General features: G+C 39.6%; 1 protein-coding gene across 1 annotated transcript in view; it reads right to left on the reverse strand.

The window, feature by feature from the left end:
* Positions 1 to 12,421, reverse strand: part of ATP10A (ATPase phospholipid transporting 10A (putative)) — a 244,694-nt gene that overhangs the window by 42,745 nt on the left and 189,528 nt on the right. The window contains exons 8-10 of the mRNA XM_019525228.1: positions 5,184 to 5,401; positions 3,310 to 3,504; positions 1,098 to 1,659 (exon numbers count right to left, since the gene is read on the reverse strand). Coding sequence (XP_019380773.1) covers positions 1,098 to 1,659; positions 3,310 to 3,504; positions 5,184 to 5,401 — 975 coding nt within the window. The remainder of the gene's footprint in view (positions 1 to 1,097; positions 1,660 to 3,309; positions 3,505 to 5,183; positions 5,402 to 12,421) is intronic.

Here is a 12,421-nt window from a genome sequence, read left to right on the forward strand (position 1 = left end):
AAGAAAACTTATCAAAGCTTTAAAAGAAAAATAAGAAAATAAAATGAAAATAGAATAAAGAAAAGCTTATTTGTAAATAATTTGTAGTGAGAAAAGCACAAGGGGGTTCTCAGTTGTCTGATTAATATTTCTGTAACACAGAAATCTAATGCCAGCATTTTGTTTTAGTTGATTAAACAAAAATTACACAGTAGGATTCTTCCACTATTGTTCACTGCAAGAACCTTCAGTAAAATTTAAAGTGACCACAAATGCAGAATGTAACACACAGGAAGTGTCTGTAATCCACCTGAATTCTGTTCATTGACCCCGAGTTAACTATTAAATGGTGGAAAAAAATCAAATATTGCACAGATAGCAAATGGCCTATCATGCAAATTGAAAAACTGCATCTCAAATAAACGTATGAAAGCCAGCCAAGCTATCTTTAAAACTACCTGATTAAAACTGGCAGCTATTTAAAATCACTTCTAGTTTGTAGCATATAGATCTATTTGAGACAGGTGAAAAGTATTTTTAATTAAAAAGATGAACTACCTGTTCACAGTTAGAAGTTCGCTCTCTGCTAATCATCTGCTTCTTTAAAAAAGAGCCCTACAACCTAAACAATGCTTCATTACTTTCTGGAAGCCTGTGTGTCAACTTGATAGCTAATACATTTAAAATGCCACTTAGCATCATAGTCTGCTGCAATACTAATATATAAATGTATTGTCACAAAAGATAAGATATCATTATTGATTATAATGAAAACAGGAGCTGCAAGAAGAAATATCTAGGTTTCATTCAAAAACTGCTTAATAAGCAAGCAATGCTGGAAAAATGTACTAGATGAAAGATAAATCACCATATCTTGAGAAGTATTTACTTGAAACAAGGCCTGTCATTGTAAGATCTCAAATTGAAAGCAATTACATACACCTTTAGGCAAAGGACTAATAATCCAGTTGCAAAATGTCAGGGGTTATCAACAGCAGAAGATTATAAAAGAAGAGAGATTTCTCACATCTCTATGCATACATGCCAGTATACCAGAGAACCACAATCTGTTATGTTGAGTTATTTAGAAGTGTATTAGAAGAAAAAGAGAGCTATACCTGATGAACAAGGCAGAAGAAGATCCATAATAACCGAATCCGCTCCTTTGGTGTAAACATTTATTTCATCAGTAATGGGGTGTCTAACCACCACTGACATTCTCTTTCTGATGGAATCAAAGCCCAGCGTGTGTAAGACTTCAAAGGTTAACGTTCCCAGGTGAGGTAGCTCTATTGATACTTGGTCAGACAGCCTTCCAACCAGAGTACAATTATATGCCCTAGCTGCGTAGACAAGTGCTGCTTCATCTGGACTCTCTGCCTCATAACGGAGTTCTCCTTCCTCAGGCCCAATCTCTACAGCCCTTTTCTCCTGCTGTGCACTATATCCATTGTTATTCATCTGCACAGAGTATGCCAGCTTCTCTTCCAGTTTTAATAAAGTGCTCTCAGTAGATGTAGATGAAAGAAGACTAGAACCAAATCTGTGCATTGATTTACTGGTAGCCAAGCTCGATGAACTACTGCTGTTAGATCCAGCGGTCAGGCGGCTGGGAGTGAATCTCCGAATGAAGTCTTCTATAGTCTTTACTGGAGACTTCAATTCAAATCGCACTCTGACCTTGGGAAATAAAAACCAAAGAAAGCCAAAGAAAAAATACATGAGGAATAGACCTTTATATTTCCTAACTCAAGCTAGGGATGCGAATTTCAATCAATATCAAAGAGCAATTCTATGTATACAAAGGGCTTAGTCCATCTGTCTGTATGTCTGTCTGTAACACTCTTGGGGGAGTGTAGCTCCCGGAAGGGCATGGCTCTTGCCAGTGCTGCATGTGGGGAGAATGACGGTGGTGATGGAGCAGGACGAGGGGTGGGAAGGGAGTACAACAGAGGGGACAGAGTGCCACCATGACAGTGGAGACAGTGTGTGTATGTGTGGGGGGGAAGGCCAGTGCTGCTGGCCTCCCCATGCTTCGGTCCTTGGAGACAATGGCAGCACGGGGTGGTGGCGGAAAGGGCTGGAGGGGGCGGAGTGGGACAGTGAGGTGCCACCATGATGGTGGGGACAGAGGGGAGTGAGGCCAGCAAACTGGTTTTGGTTTATCTTTTCAGATATCAGCAAATGGATATTACTAGTGAACTAACACTGGTAATACACTTCAAAAGCTAGCATTAATATAAAACGTGGATTCTGTATGTACAGTAATTGGAACTAGTACTTTCAATGGAATAATTTTCCACTGGAAATAGTGTTGTAGTAATCAAAATGTTTTACGTGAATTTGTCATCTCAAATGACATTTTAGCCAAGAAAAAGCTAAAACAAATTATTTTGATTCTCTTTACATTCAGTGCTGAAACATCTTGTTTTGAATTTACCAATTTAGTCCATTTTATTTAGGCTATTGTGTAGCATTACTCATTTTAAAACGTAATACTATATACAATTCATAATGGTTTGACATAATTGAAAAAAACCCCCAACATTATCAACATGTTTGAATGGTTCCAAATATTTTTGTTGCTAGAATTTTTACTATATATGGAAAATTCCAAATTTTTGTTCCAATTTGAAATGGAAATAGATTTTTCACAAAATGGAAATTGCACCTTCCAGTCAGGTCTAATAAGAAGTTACATCATCATCATCACTATCATCATCAACATCATCTTGTTATATATTAACTTAGGATTGCCTTGCTTCAGTTCTCATCAGAAAATGATAATACTTACACTCACCAGCTATGAAAATTAGTCCAAATTATACATTTCATTCCATTTGAAAGATGTACAAGGGATTCTCTCCAGCACATCTCCATTTAAAACATCTTTCTAAAAATATGAGTATTTTATACATTTAGTTAATATAGGCAAAAGATTTATAGGGGAGCTCTTATATAGCTTTCACTGCAATGGACTCTTACAAAGAAACCTAAATTTGGCAAATTATATAATTTAATAAAGTACAATAGGTGAACTCCAGAAGGAAAAGATTTTAGAAATGCTTAAAAAATTTCAGGTGCATGTAAAAATATTCTTGGGGTAAATAAATCAGTTGATGTACTTTTTTTTTTTTTTTTTTGACTGACCAACTGATTGACCCTTAACCTTTAACTCACAAAGACTGTTTTCCTTACTGAAGTGTGAATTGGTACTGAGAACTGCATCATAACCTCTTCTCCTTCTCTCTTGAAATGGACAATCTTATGTAACTCCCTATTTAACAGATAAGCACTTATTTGTTCCACTATGCCATCCTTCTAACCTACCTTTTGTCGGGGCTGGTTTGGAGAAGTGACAACAACGGTATTACAGATAGTCAAAGCTATAAAGAAGTCAAAGATGTCTGAAAGTTCAGGGCTGAGCTGGGATAATGGCTGTTCATGGCTTCTCATGACTTCCAGGTATCTTGCACATTCATTCACTTTTTCTAGCAAGTTAGGATCAGGAGTGATGTCTTTTTCCTTGAAATGGACAAAAAAAAGAACAGCATTAACAATTTGCAGTTTCTGTATTTCAATAGTTTCATCAGGTCTCAGACTCAGCTGGTTCTGTTTGCTGTATAACACCTCTATGGCAGTCTCATGCATTTCAAGAGCATTTCTGCTTAATTTTGTGAACATGTCCTGGCAGGGCATCTCAGGAGCTCTAAGAATTCTGCAAACAGCTCCATTCATTTCAGCAAGTTGTTGATATTGAAGTGTAATGATGACAACTTTAATGTAAGTGGCAGCGCTCTTAGCTCTGTATTACTGATGATTTTAGCAAAATATTCAGCTATCTGGGGACTCTGGATGGAATCCTGACTGTGGGGATGCAGTCAGGAAGGCCAACCACACCTTGTCATGCATCCACAGATGCATCTCAAGCAGGTCCAAGGAGGTGATCCTCCCCCTCTACGCGACACTGGTCAGGCCGCAGCTGGAGTACAGCATCCAGTTCTGGGTGCCACACTTCAAGACGAATGTGGACAACATGGAGAGGGTCCAGAGGAGGGCCCACCCGCATGATCAGGGGCAGCAGGGCAGGCCCTATGAGGAGAGGCTACGGGACCTGAACCTGTTCAGCCTCCACAAGAGAAGGCTGAGGGGGGATCTAGTGGCCTGTTACAAACTAGTCAGAGGGGACCAGCAGGCACTGGGGAAGTCCCTGTTCCCCTGAGCACTGCCAGGAGTGACTAGGAATAACGGTCACAAGCTGGCAGAGGGTAGATTTAGGCTAGATATCAGGAGACGCTACTTCACTGTCAGGGCGGCTAGGATCTGGAACCAGCTTCCAAGCAAAGTGGTGCTGGCTCCTACTCTGGGGGTCTTTAAGAGGAGGCTAGACGTACACCTTGCTGGGGTCGTTTGACCCCAGTACTCTTTCCTGCCATGGCAGGGGGTTGGACTTGATCTGCTCAGGTCCCTTCTAACCCTAGAAACTACGAAACTATGAATCAGAACAGCATATAGAAATTCCTTCCTTTTCCCACTCTTACATAAAGCAGTTATTCTACTGTCTTGTACTGTTAGCTGACACAACATCTAGGCCTATATAGTGAAAAAATAAGACAGCAATGAAAATGAAAGCTGGATGTAATATCAAAACACTTAAAAAGCTTGAAGCCTCTGAAGCTGTTTGCTAATATACAGAAATTATTGAGTACCACTGTATTTTAACCACTGCATTTGAGAGCAGTTTACATGATACATACATCATGTCATACAACCTCCACCTTTTAAATAGCTCTTACACATTTTCAGACCAAAGACAAACATTTTTCTAAGAAGGCAGAATGCTTGATGCAGAAAAGATAGTGTGGTTTTAAAAGGACATCCTCCTCATCAAAGACGACAACTTCTCAAAGAATTTCCTTTCGTATTATCAAGTGTTGATGTATAGCATTTAGAAAACATCACTTCAACTTCTTTTTCTGCCTATAAGATGTTCTACTTAACAATAATCTTGAGCCACTCATATGTAAAAGTATGGAATGACTTATTTTTGGCAATTTCAGAGTGGATTTGTATATTTACAATGTGAATATATTTTCATAGCAATGTGAAACTGATGAAAAGTAAACCATAGAGTTATCTTTTCTCTTTCAAGGAAGTTTTTCTGAAAAATTCAGAACAAAATACATTTAATTTTTGCAACTAACCATTGGACTGCTGAATGCAGTGTGTTTGGAGAGGATGCTTGCTCTTTTTGCTTCAGCCCTGCTTCCAGTGCGTCGGTGGGATTTTGTACTTTGGCTTCTATGGACAGCCTTAACACTCTGATGACTGCAGATACTGTCCCGCTGGGATAATGTTACTCCTTTAGGTGCTGTTTCCTCCTCCTCTGAATCAGGTTCTTGATACATTGCTAAGCGTTTGGCTGTCAATAAGAACACACAGAAGGAAATATTAAAGTTTTTGTAAGGAAGCAGGGGTAGAAATGGATGGAGACAGAAGTGATGGCCTAGTTTTTCTATATGATTTATTTTTAGTATGGTTTTACAGTTTACTATAAGAATGAATTATTCTATTATTACAGCCTATCAAAGTCTAGTCGTAATTAAACATCAATATCTAATGACTATGCAGATGAAATAATTAGCAATTTAGTTCACTACAGTGCGTCCCTCATCTTGAGACTCACTCTGACAAGGCTATTAGACTTGCAGAACAAAAGCTCATGAATCAATTGAAGCTCATTATGAAACTGTCTTCTACTACATACCTTGCTAAAATCAAATGATTTGCTCTTTGGTTTTAGTCTCTAAAGGTGCTAATAACTCAAAACGTACAAAACAACACACCTCAATCCTCACTGTTCTCCAGCAAAAATTGAACAACTTTAACCTAACTTGCATTTTGGCGAACAGAAATGGCACACTGAATTGTTCTACCATTTAAGTGGCCCTTATTTGAACTTACAGATCCCCTGGGAGTTATTACTTATTTGCTCAAATGTAAGATGAGGTTTTTTCCAAAATTAGTCAGGGGACTAAAAGCTCCTCCTCATACATTTGTATACAAGGAAACCTCATTAAATACACTATCATCAAACTGCTGCCAAAAGCAGCATGTGCTCAATAGTGGAAATGAACTGTGAAGGTGATTAAAGGCCACCAACAATGAGCATAGGGCAAACATACTAATGTGTACTTAACTGTATGTCAAACACCATATGTGGTGCTACAACTAGCAGGTATCCTCTACCCCAGACTTTTCAGCCTGGGACTTCAGATACTCTCAAATCTGCTGGTAGGTATACTACGTGCAGGCCCAAACCCAGAGGACTTGGGGCTTGGATGCCTCTTGCCTTTAGCCAACGGCTACAGGAGGAAGCTAGGGAGGAGTTCCCTATTTCCTTAAATCAGGCATGTAGATCCTCCCATTGGAAGCTGGCCAGTGGGAAGCTAATTACAAGACTCGTAGGGCTTCCAGTGGATTTGGGTTTGCTAAATTACCTCTTCCTTCCATGTGCTCTCAGAAGTGGTGCAAACACCTACTCTGGAGACATTCAAGAAGTGTTGGATGATTATCTGCTTGGGGTCATCTGACCCCCGCTGACTTCCTGCCCTTTAGGCAGGGTGCTGGACCTGATGATTTTGTGAGGTCCCTTCCAGCCCTTATGTCTATGAAATCTATGAGTTTCAGGGGAAAGAATCTGAGTGCACGGGACAGGGAGCAGGGGGGGTCACCTGACTCCCCCAGATTTATTTTCTCTGTTGTAGCAGAGGGAGGGGGACAAATTCAAGGAAAACCTCCAAGAATTAGATTCTATACCTGGAAAATTATCAGAAACGTATGTTTTCCATATATAGAATTTAATTATTGAGGGGTCATGTTATAAATCAGGGTCATCTTATATTTGAGTGAATAGTGCATTATCCGTATTTTACACACTAATGTGGATAAGGAAATTAAGCAGAGAAATGCTAAGTGACATGCTCAAGGCTAAGGAAGTCTGTGGCAGAGCAGGGAGAGGAATCTAGCTTCCTAAGTCATAAACTAATGTCCACATCATGGGAACAAGCTTTCTCTCTGAATAAAAATCTACGTCAAGTGAATGTACAGTATCTGTAATGTAAGTTCAGTTACAATAACTAATAAACTTTAACAGGCCGCCAAGAATGATTTTTTAAGATTTTATGTTAGTCAACGAGTCATACATAATGTGGCTTCTTGGCCCTGTAGAATCTATAATTGGTATAAATAAGATTGGTGTTAGTTACTCATTTGATTCTGTTAGTTATGTACTGAAGACCATAATAACAAATGTACATAGAATTAAGTGAGTAATATTCACTTCAGATAGCTTTCCTAGTGAGAAACAATTTTAATGAAATCCTCACTCAACTATGTAACTACAAGAGTTTATGACCACAACCAACATTGGCAGCAATCAGGATAAGGAAGAATAAAAAAAATGTGCAAAGCAGTGGTAGTAAACTATACAGACTGACAGGTTCCTTTTATTTATTTATATATTTTTTTCATTCCACAAGGAATATGGCTACTTAGTATCTGGACTATTCATTAAGGCATTTATCACTTTAGCAGGTACCCATTTATCCCTTTATTAGGTATTCATTGGAAAAATTTTCATATTCATAGAAACCAAAGGATAATAATACACAGTATACTGAATGCAAGGGTGCCATATTAATGAGGTATGGAAACCTTCACTTTTTTCAGTTTTCTGATGCAGCAAATCAGGCTTTTCTTATCGTGCTGAATCATCACACTTGAGGTGAGTGCTAAATTATTTCACATAAACATTACATCAAATTATATTCCATTAGAATATCATTCAGGTGAGTTTATCTAGTGCTTTTTTTTAGAAAGCTAACTTTAAAATTAAAAACAAACACAAGTAATATCGCCCCCCTCCCCAAAGTAAACCCCCATACAAACTCCCATCTACAATCCAATATCGTTGTCAAACTACGGTTTAATTTTGCAAAAAACAGCCAGAGGAATTGATATCAGCTAACACACAATATAATATCTGCACCAGTAGCAAACTCCCATATATGTCAGACATTTTTTTTTAATAACTAAATTCTGCCACTCCCTGAACTACAGCATTCTTGAAGTAAAATTGCATGCAATACACATCTCCAATCAGCCGGGATCCTGGCTTTCTCTGATGTAAAAGAATTCCCAATTTTTGCTTTAAAAAAAGTAACCCCAAATCCACATTTATCTGTGATTACAATGAAACACCACTATATGCACATATACATACACACCTACACACACACACGTATAATATTAATAGAATATTAATATAATAGCATGAAAATGAATATGTGTGCGTGTATATATAAACGTATTAAAATGAATGTGTGTGTGTGTGTGTGTGTGTGTGTGTGTGTGTGTGGGTTCCTACTAATCCACTAATATATATATTAGTGGATTAGTAGTAACCACTCGGTCACCATCAACCCCTCAGTCACCTTATTAATGACTGTACTCCAAATTTACCACACACAATAAAGTACACAAAGGCCCAAAGAAAGTTTCTTAAACATAATTCTAATACCTTGTAGGCCATGTACTGAGTGGCTTTAGAATTTATAAAACCTGATTTGACCAAAGCTCTTTGACTAAGGCTGATAACTTTTTAAGTTGTAGAAGGTGTTTCTTTAAGAATGTTCTGTTTTCTCCACCTATTTACCCTAGAAACTGTTCAGGTTCAGAACACTTTTCCATGAACTTTATATCCTGAAAGACTATTGCTGGGTGATTTCCAGATTCAGCTATTTCTATTAAAAAACCATGATCTCCTTAGACCTTTTCCCACATAGATGGTTCTGTATTAAGAGCAAACATGTAGAGACAACTTTCAGAAACACTATTGAAGAAAGTCAAATTAGTCGCATAGGGCACATCTATATGTCACCGTAAGGCGACATTGTTATGGCTCCAGTAACCTCCCCTAGCGTATCGCTACGTCACCACAGGGCGATGTGCAGACATACCCATCGTTCCTGTCATATATTTCATAGATTTCATAGACATTAGGGCTGGAAAGGACCTCGGAAGATCATCGAGTCCAGCCCCCCGCCCAAAGGGCAGGAAGTCAGCTGGGGTCATAGGATCCCAGCAAGATAAGGATCCAATTTTCTCTTGAAGGTGCTCAATGCAGGTGCTTGAACCACCTCCGACGGCAAGCTGTTCCAGACCTTGGGGGCTCGGACAGTAAAGAAATTCTTCCTTATGTCCAGCCTGAAACGGTCTTGCAGTAGTTTATGACTGTTTGATCTCGTCATCCCTTGGGGCGCTCTGGTGATCAAACGTTCCCCCAGATACTGGTGGTCACCCTGATAAACTTATAGGTGGCCATCAGATCACCCCCAAGCCTGCGCTTTTCCAGGCTAAAGAGCCCCATAGCTCTCAGCCTGTCGTCATAAGGTCTGTTTTCCTGACCTCTGATCATGTGCGTGGCTCTTCTCTGGGCTCTCTCAAGCTTCTCCACATACTTTTTGAATTGTGGAGCTCAAAACTGGACGCAGTGCTCCAGCTGTGGCCTCACCAAGGCCGAGTACAAGGGGAGAATGACATCCCGGGATTTGCTTGAGAAGCATCTATGGATGCAAGCCAGAGTTTTGGTTATTACATATCTTTTGTAATAACAAAAATAAGTACTTATTCCATGAACTAAGATTCTTACTAGAAGCAACAATAATGTTTAAGATGAATATTCTAGCAATTGACAAAGGTATCTGTACAGATATTATTAAATTATTTATTGACAATGAATAACTAAATAACCAAATCTTACTTATTAATACAAATGAATCTTTAATATAATCCTACATCCAATGCATTAACATTGTGGAATCCATACTGCAAGCCAAATGGATCGTTCTAGCCAGAGAGATTCTGCAACCTATGAATGTAATGCTAACACACACTATGCATGCACACACATGATAACATTCATGGTAAGATTTACTTGATAGGAGCAATATAGCCTGCAAGATGTATCCATGATATTCTGGAGTAGGTCTATGGGTGTTGCCTTCCAAAGCGATTCCAACCAGCATTCCTCAAATGCATTTAAGACCCTTACTGCCCACAAATCAATGCATGACAATTCTGATAGTTGAATTCCTACTCATGACTCCTGATGGGCTTGTACTCTGGTTGCTGGCCTGTGCCAAAAAACCCCCATGCCTTCATTCCATCTTCACTTTTATCTCCACTAGCTAAATCAGTCACACTGATTTGCTTTGTAGATATACACTTAGAATGAACTATCCATTTTCTAGAATGCCACCTGCCATACAGCCCGATTCCAGCCTGTTATCCCTCCAGATGTAGGGAAATGCCAATGTTTTTCCCTTCCCTTCTGTTTTGTCACCTTCCATTCCCTATGGCAAACTGATTTGCACTCTTTAAGGCACCTTTATTTTTCTAAAGTCTGAAAACTAGTTTCATTCTTATGGAAGCTTCAAAGAGCCAGTGTGAACTTAAGCTACGAACAAAGTTCCTTTGTCTCATAATGTCAGTGTTCAGAGTTCATATGTCCATAGTTACTAGGTGCATCTACACAAATTGTTTACTGTGGAGCTGCCTGCTCTGCAGTAAATGTTTCAGTGTCTACAACACACGTGTAGACGCTGACAGGGCTGGCTGGGGCACAAGGATACTTCAGTGCAGGTGACTGCCTGATGGCTAGCTCCACACTGGAGCAACTTCATGCCCCAGCCAGCCCCTCCGCAGCATGTTAAGCCAGGTTGGAGCAGCCCTGGGCTGGCAGGCTGACCTCCCAGATCTCCTACCAGCCAGGGCGGCTCTGACCCACCTTAACATGCTGTGGTCCCAGGCACATGTTCAAATGCGGTGCCCAGGAGCAATAAAGTCTGGTGCAATATGCGCTGGAGTGTATTACTGGAATTAATTGCATGTGTAGATGTGCCCACTGTATCTGTGTGTTCCATAAGGTTTAAAAATACAGTAGTTTTAATCCTTGGTCTTCTGTCTTCCAAAATGACAAATTAAAATTATTCTTTTCACAAAGTAGTAGAAAATGAAATGAGAAAAAACCCCAAAATCAGCTACATCAAATGCCTGAAGATATGGACAGATGTACATTAAAACACTTCAACTGAAGGCAGAACGTGACATGCTTTTAGTTTGTACCATGTTAGCAATTAGTAGTGCTCTTCCCTCCCACCAATGCCATCTCACTAACAGCATTGATGCTGTTGTACTACCTTATTTCAAGGGGGCTAAGGAACAGAGATCCCAAGTGTTCCTTTGGAGTCTTCTGGGGTGAAAAGTGCAGAGCCTCATAGCAGGGAGGGGTGGAAAGCTAAACATCATGGGATGCTATATGGATGTCCAATTTCCTATTAAGTGCTGGTGGAATGGACAAATTTAACCTGAAGTACTTGAAAGCACAGTGAGAGTTATTTTTATATGAAAAATTGTAGTGAGATAGACCTATGCATCATTTGTCCGCTCATTTTTATTTTTGCACTTTTAAGAACCTTAATGCATGATGTTATATCTGTCTACACTCTGAAACTGAGCTCTGGTAACAGGTGTTGATCTTAAATGGGCTCTGCATACTCCTTGCTGTTCCCTGTGATTATAACGGAGATTGACTGTTCTGTGGGAACAACAGCCAGACTCAGGAGAAAAGTTTTAGTTGATTGTTATGAATTTATTTGAGCCCAATTTCCAGGGCGAGTTTGGACTGTGCAAGTTACACTCACAACAAAATTCTATTATAAAACTGACATTAAAACTGAGAATGTAATCTCATTATATGATGCACCTCAGCGTGAAAAACAGCTGATAGCCTGCCTCAACCAACCTTCAACAAAAACAGAATGTTTGCCAAGAAGAATCTCATTCTTCCAGCACAGTAACAGAAGAATTTGGTTAATCAAAGGGGAAATTGCTGGGATTTTCACCATCTCCCTTCTACCTGAGCTTCCCTTTCACTCTTCTACTTTTTTCTCCCACAGCAGAAACTGGAGAGTGGGCAAATGAAAAGAATGACAAAATAAGGTTTTTTTTATTTTCCTGATAGAACTCACAGGTATGGAACTTGAGTTCTGACTGTTCTACAACACAATGAAAAACTAAAATTAGCAAGACCCGGGACCATGTGGCAGGAAGCCACCTTTGTTTCTCCCCAAAATCTCTGTGTGTAACAATTTGATTAGGATGGGCCCAGCAGAGGAGACACATCCTTACTCTATCTCTTCAGGAAACCTGAGCTGGATACATTCCTGAGGGAGGGGGGAAAACCTGCTCCCTTTGCCTACCTGACTGATATCAGCTACCTGGGTGAGGGGCATCTACCTGGTGGGCTAGAGTCTGCCCGGCAACTAGTGATGTATTTCAAATTGGTTGGCCGACAGCCAACAGGTGCTGGCCTCCATTG

Source organism: Gavialis gangeticus, unplaced genomic scaffold, assembly GCF_001723915.1.
Source record: "Gavialis gangeticus isolate Ggan-Ray unplaced genomic scaffold, GavGan_comp1, whole genome shotgun sequence".
NCBI classification, from domain to species: domain Eukaryota; kingdom Metazoa; phylum Chordata; order Crocodylia; family Gavialidae; genus Gavialis; species Gavialis gangeticus.